This window comes from Haliotis rufescens, unplaced genomic scaffold, assembly GCF_023055435.1.
Source record: "Haliotis rufescens isolate VD_foot unplaced genomic scaffold, xgHalRufe1.0.p SCAF_11, whole genome shotgun sequence".
Classification (NCBI taxonomy): Eukaryota; Metazoa; Mollusca; class Gastropoda; order Lepetellida; family Haliotidae; genus Haliotis; species Haliotis rufescens.
Window position 1 is genome coordinate 33199006 of NW_025963791.1, and position 17559 is coordinate 33216564.

At 40.7% G+C, this 17559-nt stretch overlaps 1 protein-coding gene across 1 annotated transcript; it reads right to left on the reverse strand.

The window, feature by feature from the left end:
• Window positions 1-4560: 4560 nt before the first annotated feature.
• Window positions 4561-8463, reverse strand: LOC125378102 (E3 ubiquitin-protein ligase TRIM71-like). The gene is made up of 3 exons (XM_048392960.1): window positions 8322-8463; window positions 7124-7419; window positions 4561-6185 (listed from the first exon to the last, which is right to left on the reverse strand). Exon 3 carries the CDS (start codon window positions 6079-6081, stop codon window positions 4561-4563), a length of 1521 nt encoding a protein of 506 aa, XP_048248917.1. The 5' UTR covers window positions 6082-6185; window positions 7124-7419; window positions 8322-8463.
• Window positions 8464-17559: the final 9096 nt, after the last annotated feature.

A 17559-nucleotide genomic window follows, 5' to 3' on the forward strand; every position in this document is an offset into this window, starting at 1 on the left:
ACCAATATATCGTGAAATCTATATCGAAGGTAAATACAATCATACAAATAGTAAATCCTTAAACTCTGATACCCAAGTTTGTTGGCCATTATTGTCTGAACGTTTGAGCATGAAGTAAAATTGATGCGGAACCGATTACAATCCATCCTCCACTATCTATTACAATTACAACGCTCCATTGACTAAACGCTGCATACAATCACGTCCAGTTGGTCCTAGTACTGCCTTATTAGGGGCAAATATATCAATACAAAGAAGTCTCTTTAAATACATGTTCTGAATTTTAATGTTGTAATATTGTGTACCCTATATTTCAGACACATATAATGACATTTGAGAAATGGTTCCATCAATGGATATCTCATTTAAGAAATAAACGGCTCTGCTGCGCCCCTCATGGTTTATTCTCCCTGCAGTATTCTATTGTATGATAAACAATATTTCTTAAATAATGTACAATTTTAATAGCCCAGATTGCAAAGGTCGATGGGACAGTCTAGTGGTAATTGGCAGACCATGTAGGGAACATACATGTTCGGAACAATCAATTTTGTTTGAGGTGGGATAGTGGATTTTTCTGAAAAACTAATCCAGTCAGTCAGTTTCTAGAATAGATAATGTTCGTCCATATTGGCAAATGGCACTTTTTTGCCAGGCGAAATCAATTCACAAAACTGTTTGATAGGCATTTTTAACAAGTTGACGGATGAAAAAAAAAGATATAATTTGTGGATATAGAGATTACTACATGAATGTCTGTCAGATACCATTGATCTTACAACGAATTGTTTCAAAACGTATCTAACTAACGAAACAAGTTTATAACAAGTTTATAACAAAGTTTTACATATTTTTCAGGAAGGTGTTATCTGGAAAACCCAAGACAACACGATATGGGCTCGGCGTTACCTTTGGAGTTGATAACCATTATCGCTGACACCACCAGTATATAACGTGCATACCAAGACGTCAAAATGGCCTTGTCCTCAATGTTGTGTGACGTCGTTGATGGCAGGGTAAAGCTTGACGTCAAGGAGGCTGGTCTATCTGATGTCATTGTTTTTGTCATAGATGCTATACCAAAAACAGCCGTTACGGATTAACGTTTCGTTACAAGTCCCTGAAGTCTTTTTATACAAGGAACAACCAGTCATGCCACAGCAAACCTCCCTTGAATAACGATCCAAGGTGTATAACAAAGTTGAATGAGAACCAGGTGATGGCTGAGGTTCCAGACGTCCGGTAGATGGTAACAGTAGCAGTATCTCCTGACCCTGGTGATGCTGAGAACGACCACGGGCAGCGAAAGATACTCCATCCTCGCGGTTTGAGATCCATCACAACTGATAGCGGGGGCTGTCGGAGCAGGGTGGATATCCGGAATATGTCAGGAAAAGTGTTGAGATCAACACAACACATGGCAAGCAAGACCTGTTATATTTTCCCTTTCTGTCTTAGCATGAAGGGCAAGGACAAGATTCTGGTGTCAGACTGGAAGAAGTCTTTGACCTGCGTAACGTCAGAGGAGAATATCCTGCGGGAGTACGTTCCTGTACGAGACAGGTTTCTGTCCTGGCATTCTATCCTGCTTGGAGACAAGGTGATCCAACTGACGGAGGCGGGGCAGTTTGTCAGTCATGTGATCACATCACAAGTTGAGGTTGGCGATTTACGGGGTATGCGTGAAGTGAAGAATTGTTCCTTGTGTGTTTGCGATGGGTCTGGAGTCAACATATTCCCGTTACCCCGTGACTGAATATACAGTGACGTGCAGCGGAAGATATCGAGAACGGTTATAACTTACAAACGTCATAACATTCTATTCTGCTTCCTTCTTTCTGCCTACTGTACATATTGTAATTGGATTTTGTAAATATTATGGAGAGGGTGTTCCAATCTGGACAACTTGTACCATATCCATTTTACTACAATGTATTGTGAATAGAATATGTTTAAAACAAGTAGTTGTTTGAGATCATTATGCATGTATGATTAATTCTGAATTGAAACCATCAACTCACAACTCTTGCACTGAGATTACGAATCTACTATTGTATCTGTTTGAGGCAGTATACGTGTATATCTTGTACAGTTTGGATCCAATATTCTAAATTTCCCTTTATGTCCTTTTAGGCAGAGGAAATTGTATGGTTTCCCTGAAAAAATATACTTGTATCGGGAACGGCTTCTGCACATGAAGAAGGCCTTTTGGACTCCTATTATGCATACAAAGTAGATAGTTACATTCTTTGAGTTTGCCTCATTTCTTTGAAGGGAATATGCACTTTCAACGAATATTATAAACCCAACACACGCACACACACACACACGCACACACACACACACACACACACACACACAAGGTATCATGTATCATAAAGTCATTTTCACAAGAAATAAAACAGTAAAGACTTTAACTTTGACATTAGTAGTGATAATAATAAATTATGTATGAATAGGTTTACACAAAGTTTGATTAAATGTCAACAAACATCAATATTTTCTTCACACTTCTTGATATGAGACTTATATCTTCTTTCACAGCTGCATTAAGACTACGCATATAAACACCAAGAACGAACATACATGTCCTGTTTTGTAACAAATGGTTTTGTAAAAAGGTGTTCGCGAAAGGTGGGTGTACTCTGCTTGACCGCCGTCACCTGTGACAAACACATGCAGAGGCAAGTCAAATGTTCACCCGAATAAACACTGGGACATATGGTACAAATCTAAAAAGGAAATTGCATCAGATATCACCTTGGTTACTAATGCTTCAGGTGGAAGCATCAAATGGATGCTTTGGAATTGCCCGTAATACTGTAATACCACAGAACTATACTTATGTAGCACTCCAAGCTTAGATTTCTTCCTGGGGGCAATGGGATCCTGGCCATTCTTTTCTTGGTGCCATTTCAGACTTTTAGGAGACACATTGATTTAGGCTCACACAGTATTTAAAACATTCCAATTGTTCCAATGTTTCTGAACAACAAACTTTGAAATTTGCTGCAATAAAGAAAAGTCATTGAACAATTACCCTTGTCGAAAGACGCTATCTGGAACTCCCTTAGCCAATTACCTGCAACAATACTGTTGATGCCTTTTCGCTGTATTCCAGTGTTTGTTTTATGCATTCACTTGAATTTCGGATTAATTCATTACAATCAGACACATACATCCATAGCAGTTGAAGTAATCTCAGTCGCCTCGCATCCCAATGCTGAATTCTTTGACTCCACTATGTCCACCCACACCTGCATCTAATAGGACTGCTGGCAGTAATAGCTATAGTTATGGTATTCATGTTATTATTCTGTGATGGACAGTTTTACTCAGAGATGGCTCTTGAAAATATGTTGAAATATTCTTCTATGATTTGAACATGCCACCATCGTGAAAGTAAACTGAAAAACGTGCACCTTTTCAGCTTGTGAACAGTAATAAGTAGTGTCTCCAGTGTGAAAAAGGTACAGATAACCAGCTCAGAGACATTAAGTAGGTCAGTTGGTCGTGACGTCATGGTAACTAATGACATCACAATGCTCCTCAAAGCATTGTAATGTATTTTTAACGCAGAGATATCTCTTGTGTAAACCAGTTATGGATTAAAAATAAGCAGACGACAGACTGTTGTCGGGAATTTTTGTCATTTGTCAAAAAATATATTTATTGAAGTTTCCATTCATTAATTTTATTTGAACTGGAGGCCATGCATATCACAGGCCAGACACTTGAAAGTCCTACTACGTCTTGCAAGTAGTTCGCTTGTGGGCGTGGACTAATTTCTTTAGGTTAACCAATCAAATGCAACGGAATCACTTGCACTCACAATCATGGAATAAATTCAAAGGCTTCTTATCTAGTCATTAACACAAAAAGACTGTAGACGATTAAACATCCGATTGGGAATTGTTTTACTGGAGCCCAAGCAAAAAAACCTATGTACGTATAAAACGATCTGGTCATGCATACACTGACGTTGACTGAGGCTTCATTTTTACTCAAACATCTAAAAGTGAGAAGGAATGTATGCATAGTCAGAAAGAAATGTGAACATTTGCGATTTGTAGTTTGTTTGTTTTTAACCATGGTGCTGTTAATGTCATTGTCGTTAACAATATATCCTGTGACTAACCACAGGTCCATGTAGTCCCGTGGTAACCCGGGTTCTACTTAGGACCCACCCGCCCGAGTATCCGAGCTATCCATCCCAGCCCTACTGAAGCACTGACTTCAATGTGTTTATTACAAATAAACCATATCCCATCTTCTAATATATCTATAGGGTAGAGTGACATCGTGGTATCTCTTGAGCACATCGGGATCAAACCACCGACCCTTCGCTTTCCCGTCAGAGGCCCTACCTACTAGAACACAGAGGTGGTTTAATGAAGAGAAACAGGTTGCTAAGCACATAATGTGAAGTGTAATGATGTGGAAATAATGTCTGTGGATACACCTTTCTATGATTATTCCCATCCCAATCAGAAGAGACCTTTTTGAGTTGTTATAGTGCATTTAATACTGATTATTGAATATATGAAATAGTTGATGTGACTACATGAAGTTGATTTCGTGTATCTGACTTTCCTCACACACATACAGTGTGTCATGTCTATCGACAAACAACCCCCGTGGATCATAGCCAATGTGCTGATGATCTGTGACATGATCCCCTGTCTCTGTCAGCTGTACCACATTGTTCTTGCCAGCAACCAGGATGTCTCCTGTTGAAGTAGTTGTGATACCAGAAGGGATGGGTGCTGTGTCTCCGGTAGGGGCGTATCTCCAAACAACATCCCCCTCTGACGTCACACATGTCACAGACTTCTTCTCCAAGTCAGACACGATTATGTTGTTCTTGTTGTTGACACACATATAGGCGGGGTAGGTAAACAGTGTCTCGTTGTGTGCAGTGACTGATCTCAGCACGTGTCCCGCCATGTCCAGGATATCAACACAGTCCCAAGTACCTGCTGCTAGAGATGAAGGACTCAGAACAGCTAGACTGAAGTACTCCTTGCTTGTTGTGATGGTTGAGGGCAGCACCAGGTCAGGGGTCACTTCTACAGTTACAGTCTGACTGGAGTCAGGGACAGCAACCATCACCTGGTTCTCCTTCAACTGTGTTACACCCCATGGAGAGTCATCCAGGGGAAGTCTACTGTGGCATTTCAAATTGGTTCTTGTGGACAGAGACTTCACACACTTGTTTTCGCTGTCAGTGACTATAGCTGCATGTATACCATTTACAACCAGGACTGTGGCGTCACATAGATAAGGCTTCTCTTCATCATCCGCCATCCTCCCATCTATCGTGTCAACCAGCACTGGAGACGGTAGACATGTACCCTGGTCCTGGTATGTGACCTCAATCTCCCCCAGCTGTAGGTCATCTAAGTTGTGCTGGACGTTGTCAGTGTCAGGTGTAAACCTGATGTCATCTATTCTCCGTGTGTCTTCTGTGTCTGTGTCCCTGACATCCCCCAACTCTACAGCCCCCGACTCCCAGGCCTGATACGCGTCAAACAGGTCCATCTCACAGTTCGATACCAAGGCCTGGTCAATGAACTCACAATGTTGTCTGTACATCTGCGTCTCAATCTGTTCAAGTTTTACATCTGCTTTAAGTTTCTTAGTTTGTTCGTCTGTAATATCCTTTACTTCATTCATCAGTTGTTTTTCTTTATGCTTGATGTTTGCGATGGCTCTCTCAACAGCAGATTTGAAGTGACTTTCTACTGCTATTTTGTTTTTCTCAATTACGCTAATTTTCTTGATTGCTTTCTGAACAATTGTATGTTTTCTATGTATTTTCTTTGACAACTGTTCAGCATTTTTTCTCAAGAGGAATTTCATTGTTGGCATCATTGACTCTATGGTAACGACTGACTCACATTTCCTGTGGTAAATAACACAACATGTCTGACACACAGCTTTGTGGCAGTCTTTACACACAAGCTTTATAACCTCATCCTTGTGTTCCCTGCATATGACCTTACGCCTCCTCTTCACCTTGACCTCCCCTGAAAGGTCACAGATTTCATGGCCATGTGATGCAGGATTTGCACAATGCATCTTGACACATCTCTCGCAGAGGAACACTTCTCACTCAGAACACCATGAGGCTCCCGGAGTTGTCTCCCCTAACTTCTCACACACAGAGCAACATGAAGCGGAACCTGTAAGTGGACATGGTAAGTGGAGATATCATAAATTTATTTTTATAAATTACGAGATAGAAAATTCAGGAAAGGTTATTCCCTCATCAATTGTTAGGTTATTAACAGGGCTTCCGGTATGGGTTTGGTGATAAAGTGTTGGCTTGTCAGGGTTATTTGATATTCTTGGGAGTTGGAAATAGGGGTGGATTTTGGGAGCCTAGGATTTGATCGAAAACTAAACAAATTGGATGAGAAAATGCTTGATTAAAATTATTATGATTCAGACATAGGCTGCCACAAAATTACCCTTTTTACTATTTTGATGTAGGCTCATAGTTCTAATTAAAAAGAAGCCGACCATTTGATATGGGATTTTGTATCGAGATTAGATGTTTTTCAGCCCGAGCTACAGAACCTGATATTTCAAAAAAAAATTTTTTATATATATATCTTTGAGCCTTAACATATTTTAAGAAATAATTACTTCCAATTTATTTTTTCAACAATCTGAAGCATAATTATGTTTAATAAGAATATTCGGGGAGAAGATATTTTTTTCGATAACATCCCCGCCTAAAGCCAACCCCTAAGAATATCAAATGTTTGTGCCCTTATTACATTTCGTAAAATTTGTAGACAATTAGCCATTTTGTTTTGATTATCGATCACCTGGTCACAATAACTGTTACATATATTAATATACATTATGTTCGCATCATATTCAACGTTATTAATGAACATGTTAATAAGTAGTATCGTAGCTAAAACACATAGTGCACCTTACTTACTGTGCCTTGGATACAGTAGAGACATACTTTTGACGAACTCGTCTTATTGATAAATGTGTATTTTCTAGTCAATTGTTATCGTTGGAACAGTGTCTCCCTGCAATAGTGTAAGTATACTATGCATTCAAAAAACATCAAATACCATTAAAATGCACATGTTATCAATACCTGTATTGACAGCACCAGCGTGTGTCAATCAGCCCCTGTATAATGATGCTGGGTTTGATCTGCCCAGCCCACTCCTCCACTGGCCGGCTGGGGTGGGGGACCTTGGTATCTTGTCGACAGAAGGCACAGGGGATCGTCTTGGACTGTACAGCGTCTGGTCTGGTGTGGATGAATGCAGTGACACATTTCCTGCAGAATGTGTGATCACATCTCAGTGTACAGGGGTCCGTGTACAGTTCCTGGCAGATTACGCAGGTGAGGAATTCTGTTACTTTATCAGCTCGTGACGTCGCCATCTGTAAAACATAAATAACTGTTTACTTTTCCAAGAAATAATTTCAGCTGAAGTTGGTCCGTCTTTGTAATGGAGTTACATGTGTTTTGGGTGAGACAATAACATTTCTTGAGTGCGACTTCGGGCTAATCTTCCATATAAAGGTGAGACGCGATGATAACTGAAATACTGCTTAAAGCGGCATAACACCAAACACACTCACTCCATCATTAGCTTGTGTGCTGAAACGCCTCTGTATATACATATCGAATGAGATGTTTACACATGATTTCTTGACACAAAATTGACCATATCGACCCTTCCATGGTGCTACAGGAAAAAAAATTCTACATCTTGACTTCATGTCAAACAAGGTGTTTCAGGAGCATGTGTCTATGTATTTGTTTATACTATTGTTTAATAAAATATATTCCTTCATAATAGTTTTCATAAATACTTACTCGCTCTGCTGTAAGAATAAGTTCGTTGTTTCCACACAATAAAGGATTTACCTTGAATAGATCAACCAAAACTGAATATGTGAATATATTGTGATCATGTGAGATGAGATTTGATGTCAACTTCAATCATGTATAAGAGGCAGTAAACTGTCGTCATTGATTCAAATGCGCATTTGTTTTCATATTGAAAGCTAACTTTAAAACAACTACCAACAGGGTCCTGTATTTATGACCTGTAATTCACCTCCGTCAACGACAACCAAGCATTGCTTTACTGATAATAGACACACACCCTCACAGTACAATACAAGGGAGGTAACTGTGAACGTCAAGAACAATAAAAGAAATTTACATCAATGTATTTCACATTTCTTTATAACCTTGGGACCAACAATTCCTACTTTCGGTTGCTCTTCGTTTAATGTTTCGTGTGTTTTCAAGTCTAAATTTAAGAAACACAAACCTTATATAAGTTTGATACTGCCTATGTCCTGAATAAACAGGTATAGTAGTTCTTCATGGGCACTGTGTGAGATTTAATTGTATGTCCTGGATGCCTTGAAATAACCAAACCCCGCCGAGGTACACACCTGTGCCTACCTGTCCCTTCCTCATGACATACAAGGGAGGTAACTGCGAAATCTCGACTAGTGGTGATTCATAAGCGATCAAATCTGATGGCAACGTAGGTTCCTGGATCGAATCAAGGATAATTCTTGTAACAACGCAAGAGATCGGCACATTTCAATATACATACACGGGACACACTGTAAACAGCATTTTATAATATCCTAAGATGTCCTACGCATTCGTATTTGTACAATTATGTGCCAAAATGCATGTGATGTGGTTTGCAGCAGAACAAGAAGTAAAAGGTTGGAACAGCGGTTATGTGGCAGGTGTGGTGATCGACATGTCATAAATGTTACAACTAAGAAATATACCACAGATAAAATAGCTTTTCCTGAAACGTTAAGCAAAATCATACCAATATCACCAAGTAATGTTAACGGGCACACCGTCATGTAATGCAAGTCACTGCAAAAATGAAATAATCATGAAAGTGATATTGGTCCCTATTTCACCTCCGGGGCTTAGTGTGTAATTATAGCATTGTATGCCATATTATCGCGGTAGTTAAATTATAATGGATCGTAACGGCGCACGCTTACAAACTTATAAAATATGTCATATGCAAAATGTTCCTTGTTCTTGTTCAACTTTTATGACACATCCATTAGGAATGATCGATGCTGATTTTCTTTACCGAGTTCGGTAAACAAAGTACCTGACATTGGCGACACAAGGGCGGGCAGCTCTATATTACCGAGGTATGGCTATGTTGTGGCGTGATACATGTGGATCATGTGGCTTCACTTCCTAATTTGTATAATGCACAATCGGTATGCATACGACCTACGTTCGGTCAGGGGGCTTCGTCCAAACAAATGGGTCTTTTCTGATCAATTAGATTTGAGGCAGGGATATTTCCGCTTCAAATACATTCAAGAAACTACCATGAAACAGTTAAAGTGTGTATACGTGACATACCACAACGAGTCCTGTATTCGATCATGCGATGAAATATCGTGCTTAGATTTGCATAAGTAAACAGTCGACATGAGTGTGGATTACGAGATTTACCGATACCGCAATAATATAGGGCCCGCGAGTCATACCCTGTAATGATACCAGTCACATTCAAATACAATCCTAGTGCTCGCTTCGCATTCATAGAGAGCACAAAGATCTGGTTTTAATGAGAGTGTAGTGACACCAGGTGTATGTTGAGAGATTCATGTCCACATGAATTCCTGGCTTGATATCTGAGTTGAACTTATTACACAGGAGGCTTGGAGGATCACCAAGGTAGGCTATCTGGTGGTGACCTCGGACACAACGAGGAAGCAGATGTTGAACCAGGCTGACTGCATGGAGAAGATACTAGTATACAAGCCAATCTGAAAATACCATTTGGTCCATTTTCTTAGCTATCTATCTATCAGATGCGTAGAAGCTGATATAGCGCAAGGGTTTGTGGATAAATTTTGCTTCTTTGTGTGATGTTTAGTTTCTGCTTATTCAAGGGTTTAATAAATTATTCAGATTAAATATTGGAAAATAAATATATAAATAACATCCCATGTGGATTCTGGGTTAGAACAGAAGACCACAGTGAAAGAGACTACATGGATCGTGTGGTCATGCTTTTTGACATTCTTGATTGCATGTCATTGTGACAGCATGGGATGTTGCTCATAATATCCATCACTAGTTTGTGTGACCCAGTCTCTGTTACCAACATGCCTCTGTGAAATAGCTGGACATATTGCTGAGGGCAGGGTTAATTATGTTACAAAGAAGCCATAGGGTGTGTAAGTTAGAATTGGTCCCCAGTAACCTGTTAGAAATAGGCGACTGCAATGGATCGTTTGACGTGTTGTGTCACCATAACCGGACATCATGAGACATTTGTCTCAATATCAACCATTGGTCTAGCTTATCAATAGGCTCTCAGGATATAGATGGAAAAACATACTCAGGTAAATGCAATCATGATTATGTGTGTTTTATTGTGTTTAATGTCACACTCAGAAATATTCCAGCTATTTGATGTGGACTTGTTACTAATAGAGTCTGGCTCAGACAACCCTGTGATTGATATTGTGAGCAATGATCCACTCCAACAGGGTACATGAAACACAATAACTCAAGTCACAGAGCCTGACCACCCGGTCCCTTTGGTTGCCTTTTACAACCAGCATACGTCACTGAGGACATATTCTAACCTGGGATCCCTGTTGTGATCAACAATGTCATTTGAATTGCCCAACTTATGATGAAATATGTAGGACTCAAGCAAATATGATTGTTTGTTGACAAATTGTTGTTGAGGGCTGCACTCAGCATTATTCCAGCTATGCCTGTAATTATTTGAGTCTGGACCAGACAATCCAGTGATTGACATCATGAGCATCGACCATGCAAGTCAGTGAGCCTGACCACCCGATCCCGTTAGTCGCCTCTTAAGACAAGCATAGTCACCTTTTACAGCAAGCATGGGTTGCTGAAGACCTATTCTACCCCGGATCTTCATGGGTACAAACAAATACGAATGGCCCAAGCATTGAACCTATGGAAAGAACAGAAAGGTTTCAATCCTGTCTGCATCTAATATTTACGAACTAATGTAAAAAAGCTGGAATTTTGGTAACCGGTGTTGAATTCAGTATTCACTCAAGCCTATGTGAGTAATTAACTGGATATTTTGACTGGTGCGTGTTTCAGAATGGCCAAGGCAAAGCAGGCTGTACTGAGGGAGAAGAAACAACACTCCCTCAAGAAACAACATCGCCAGAAATGGGCTTCACACATTGTACACATGTCGGGAATTGAATCCTGATCTTCGGCGTGACGAGCAAACGCTTTTACCACTCGGCTACCCGACCGCCCCTGCCACAATGAAGACAAATCATTGAACAATAACCTTGTTGAAAGACCATCACTGGAATTCACTTAGGCAGTATCCTGAAACAATACTGTTGCTGCTTTTTTGCTTTATTCCAATGTTTGTTTTATGCATTTGCTTCGGTTTCCGAGTCATTTATTACAATCAGACACATTTATTCATAGCAGTTGAAGTAGTCTCGGTCGTCTCGCATCCCAATGTTGAATTCCCTGATTCCACTATGCCCAGCCACATCTGCAGCTAACAAACACCGTGTAGGAGTGCTGGCAGTAAGAGCCATAGTTATGTTATTCGTATCATCATTCTGTGATGGACAGTTTGGCTTAGTATGGCTCTTGATAAGATGTCAAATATTCTTCTGTGATTTGAACATGCCACCATGGTGAACGTAAACTGAGAAATGTGCATGTGACCAGAAAGACATAAACGTGTAGCATAACACACGATAACATCAGAAGCAAGATAGGCTTTAATGTCGCTGTAGTGTGTGTGTGAGTAAGTGAGTATGGTTTTACTCCGCTTTTACCAATATTCCAGCAATATCACGACGGGGGACACCAGAAATGGGATTCACACATTGTACCCATGTGGGGAATTGAACCCGGGTCTTCGGCGTGACAAGGGAACGCCTCTACCGCTAGGCTCCTACTCCAACGCCCCTCGATATCACTGTAAGGAGTTGCACTACCCATAAAGTTGATATCCATCAGTTTCTTTCAATATGAGAAATATTTTAGTCACCAATCAAATTTTATTAATTGGAGCCACTGACAACCACACAATAAATTAATACAGGTGAACAGGCAGGTAGATGGCTAATAGGGATGAGAATTACTACCCTAGTACCCGACCCCCTAGTACCTGAACCTACGAAAGTACCCGACCCCTATTAGTTGACCTTATCCATGTATGTATGTATGAGTATGTATGATATTGTGTATATATGATAATGTGTATATGTTTGTATTTCTGTATACGTATGTATATGTATGTGTGTATGTATATGTGTATATCTATGTATAATCAATGTCTGTACATATAGAGTAGGGAAAGGGCCACCTAAGTTTGATAACTTTTGCCCAATCCCGTTGACCATATATGTCAATAAAATATGTTTAAAACAAACAAACCCTATCCAGGTACCCAACCCCCTATTTCCTGACCCTTCCCGGATACCCGACCCCTGTTACCTGACCCTACCCAGGTACCCGATCAACTATTACCAACACTACCAAGGAACCTGCTCTTGTTTTCGAGTTGGGTAGAAAATGTCTGACTGGAAACTGTTTTACTGGAGACCTGGCAAAACTTAAATATTTACCTACATGTATAAAAAGATCTAAACATGCATACACTGAAGTTGACTAAAACCTATCTTTACTCAGACATATATAATTCAGAAGGAATATGTGCATTGTCAGAAAGAAATGCGATTTGCAGTGTAGCCATAGAGTTTTGTTGTTATTGTCATTGAACAATATATCACGTGATTAACCAGCTATCCGGGTAATCCTGTGGACACCCGGATCCATCTCAGGACCCACCCCTCCCGAGTACCCGACCAAACCCTAATGGCTGACAATAAAAGTACGAGGGTGATATTCTATTTAGAGTGAGTGTGAGTTAAAAAAAAATTAACGTCACACCGGCAATATTTCAGCCATATCGTGACGAGAAGTTATTACATATTATCACTAAATAAGAACCTGTCATCGATGGACAGTAAAATAACTAGAATATCACAGATTAATCGTTAAAAATAGCATACAAAATATCACGAAATGTCACAATACAACATAAAAATGAGCTATAGATCACCAGCAACCAAAGTTAGGCCACCACAATGGGGACTATGGGGGCTTATGGTACATCTGCTACCTACCTGGTGTCACAAATCTTATTCAAACATTACCTTTAAACAAGTTCTGAGATTTGTGTAAGAATATACCAAATGTTCTCAATCATTAATACTTCCTTCTCTTGTGTATGGTATAACATATAAATATGTTTGAACATGAGCTTCAACCTCGTCCAATTAAGCTATGGCCGGACTTACGAAAGTTGAGTATGTCTTGTCCCAGAGAGGTGCCCCACAAGTTCTCCTAGACGGCTTCACGTACGCTAAGAACAGGACGAAGAATGAAAATGTGTACTGGAGGTGTGTGAACAGATCTTGCAGTGGCAAGTGCACCACAGTCAGAGACTACGTTCGCGGCACGTCAGAACACAACCATCCACCTAGTGATGACCGAGCAGTGAGATTTGTCAACGCCATAAGGAAGAGGGCCATGGAAGAGACAACACCTATGCAGCAAAACTACAACGACCTCATCAGCCAACAGGAGGACGACTTGGTGCCGCATCAAGAGCTGAGGTGGACCTTCCAGATCAGTAAACAGCGACACAAGATGGAAGAAGATTCCTGTTGTTTGCTGACGGAGAGGACGACAAGATACTGGCGTACTGCTCCGACGAGGCTCTTGAAGCACTGCAGTCCGCAGATAAAATCTTCATAGATGGAACATTCTCTACCTGCCCTCCTCTGTGGAACCAAGTATACATTATTCACGCGATGTCAGGTTCCACAATGTACCCTCTGGTCTACACACTCCTTCCAGATCGCCAGAGAGCTACATCCACCAGACTCTTCAACCTCCTCAAGACCAAGGTTCAGCAGACCCTCGGCCAACCCCTAGCTCCATCTGTCATCCAAACAGACTTCGAACTTGCTGCCATTCAAGCTGCCGAGACTGTATTTCCTCAGACTGATGTAAAAGGCGGTCTATTCCATTTCTGTCAGGCAATATGGCGCAAAACACAAGAACTAGGACTTGCAGTTGCATACAAAGAAGATGTGGAGGTTCGCAAGTGGATACGACGAGCTGCAGGTCTGGCATTGCTGCCCCTTCTCGAGGTCCAAGATGCCTGGCTTGAAGCCATGAACCAGTGCCCTGACGTGCGCCAATCTGATGCCATGAACGACTACATCGTGGATGACGATGCCCGGTTCCCACCACTAACAATCTCAGCTATCTCGGTTATGAATTCATTCTGTCAAATTAAAATCACTTTCTATATACTATACAAGTTATAATCAAACTTTATTTATTATTCTATTTCTCTTAAAAAACTGATAATTACATGATCACTGATTTGACTAAAAAGATCCTTTATGAATGTAATTTTGAAATACTTATCCCTTGTGATGGAAAAATCTATGCAGCCAAGCAAAAAAGATTGACCGTGATTCTTTCATCACAAGGTTTAAGAATGGAGGATCCTCACCTTTCCATAAATATTCGTGGGTATATCTACTGTGGCCAATACGACATCGTCACATAATGACCTCTTCAAATCTGGACTGACAGTCCAAGTAGGTGTAACCGATAGTTGGTTTTAATTTCACGTAATTTGTACGTAATTTAGTTATATACTGCAGGGATAATTTTAAGCGGTGTTTTGCAAGCGAAGGCTCATCGGCCTCCACATACAAAATAGGTACAGGAGAGGTTCTAAATGATCCGAGACAGAGTCTCAGTCCTTGATGATGTATGCTATCTAATTTCCCTAAATTACTTTGAGCAGCTCCAGCATATACAATTGAACCATAATCTAGCTTAGATCTAATAAGGGATACAGGTGAAGTAAGGTTGTCTGATCCCCACGCCACTTAGTATTTGCAACAACCTTTAGTAGATCCGGAGCCTTCAAGCATTTAGTTTTAAGATATTTTATATGAGGTTAAAATGTCAAATGGCGATCAAAAATAAGACCCAAGAACTTGGTCTCCTCAACAAACTTGATGGGGGCACTGTTTAACAGTAGTTCTGGGTCTTTATGCGGTCTATAATTTGAACGAAAAATGGATACAATTTGTCTTTGCTTTGGAAAATCTAAAACCATACTCAAGCAGCCACATTTGGATTTTATTTAGGCAAAGCTGCAGTTGCCTTACTATTGTGTGCATGTTTTTGCCACGACAAGATATGTTGAAGTCATCTACAAAGTGTGACCAATCAATTGAGTCATTCAATGCCTTAGAGAGACTGTTAATTTTAATGCCGAATAATGTGACACCATACTGCCTTGTGGGACACCCTGATCCTGATTGTAATTGTCAGACAAGTTGAACCCACACTGACTTGAAATTGTCTGTCGGTTAAAAAACTGGATATAAACCAAGGCAAACGATCCCGCAATCCAAAATCATGAAGATCTCTTAAAATGCCATGCTTCCAAGTTGTATCATAAGCTTTTTCGTAATCGTAAAAAAATGGATACAGCATTTTGTTTGTTTATACTGGAATTCTTATTAAAGATTCTAAACGTACCAGATGATCAATGGTACTTCTTTTTCCCGGAAACCACATTGTATATCTGTGAAGAGATGATTGATTTCCAAATACCAAACTAATCGATTGTTCACCATACGCTCTATAGTTTTGCAAATGCAACTAGTGAGAGATATAGGACGGTAATTAGATTTATCATATAATATATATATATTTGTCATATACCGGGTAGGTTTCTCGGCAGGTTAGAGCCAACGGATAAAAATGATATCCATTGGGGTCATATGCGGATAGAGATGCAAATATCAAAGGTCAAGTAGGGACTAGTTTCAGTGTTTATAAACAAACATGGCGTCGCCCTTGTTATTCGTCGATCGAGTCAGAATTAACCATCGGGAATCTGGATAATCTACAGGTATAATTGCTATCATTATCAAAAGAACAGTCTAATATACGGGAAATCAGTGTCTAACTGTGATGTAGCTAAGGATTTTTTTAAGTTTTGGCAACTTTGGAGATATAAATTTCGAAACAATTTTGCGAGGGCACTAGGCCTAGCCAAGCGGGATCAGTAGCCATATCTGTGCTTGTAGAACAAGGCTCGCTAAATAAAATGTTTTTCCTAACGCAGGATATTTACCATCTCCAAACACACTCGCGTGATAACCTCTATGGATCTGTATGATCCCGTCCAGGTTTTGGTACAGGGACTACAATCGCATCATGCCACGAAGGAGGAAAAATCCCTGATGTCCAAATATCATCAAATATATACTGAACCAAATAAAAAAATTCACAATCCTAAAATTTTAACATTTTGACCAGTTATCATTGTGGGCCCATATTGTGTATTTAAACAGAAATGGCCACGTATTGTCTTCAGATAACACCCGTTTTTGTGCAGGTGAATCGATCAAAATCATGTGCACAGCACTATAGTGGCAAAAGTGTTTTTTCACGTGCAACTGGTCACGTGGCCATAATACCACACATGTTTTCAGCCAAACTTGTTAGCAGTCATTAAAAAAAAAGAAAAACACAAGAAGGCTTTACGGCCATTTGTCATGCCACGCCTTTCTAATGTGCAACGTGAACGTGCCATCGGCATGTTGTAGACGGGAACGTCCGTAGCTGAAGTCGCAAGGACGATTGGTTGTAGTCGACGGACTGTTTATGATTTACAGACGCGTCTACAGCAAACGGGTACCACCACTGATCGCCCTCGGCCAGGTCGACCACGTGTGACGTCACATGCAGAGGATCGTCAGATTGTCTTACGTCACCTCCGGAACCGATTTTTGACGGCTACATCAACCAGAAATGAACTGTTTAGGGGTAGACTGAGTGCGCAAACTGTTAAAAACTGTCTGAGAACTGCTCACCTTCAAGCACGACGGCCATACTGCGGGCCGATTCTGACTCAATTACACAGACGTCAACGTCAATTGTGGGCACAGCGACACTTACGATGGACTCAGGGGAATTGGAATCAAGCCGTCTTCAGTGATGAATCCCGATTTAATCTTCGATTTGCTGATGGTAGGTCGAGGGTGTGGAGGCGCCGGCATGAACGTTACGCCCAGTGTTGTGTACAGGAAGTTGACAGATTTCGAGGCGGAAGTGTCATGGTGTGGGGTGCTTTCTGGGGCAATGCACGTTCCAGGTTATTTGTCATCCGTGGCAACCTCAACGCTGATGCTTACCGCGACCAGGTACTGGCACCAGAACTTCTGCCTTTTATGGCAGCACATGGACCCGGTTTGATCTTCCAACACGACAATGCCAGACCCCACACAGCAATTTTGACAAGGAATTTCCTTCAGAATGTGGGAGTCAACGTCATGGACTGGCCGTCAAGGTCTCCCGACCTCAATCCCATCGAACACGTCTGGGATGCTCTTGGCAGAAGACCGCGCACTCTCCAGAACCAACCACAGACT

Excerpts from the sequence above, each read along its gene's own strand:
- LOC125378102 (XM_048392960.1), bottom strand. The coding sequence starts at position 6,081 with ATGCATTGTGCAAATCCTGCATCACATGGCCATGAAATCTGTGACCTT.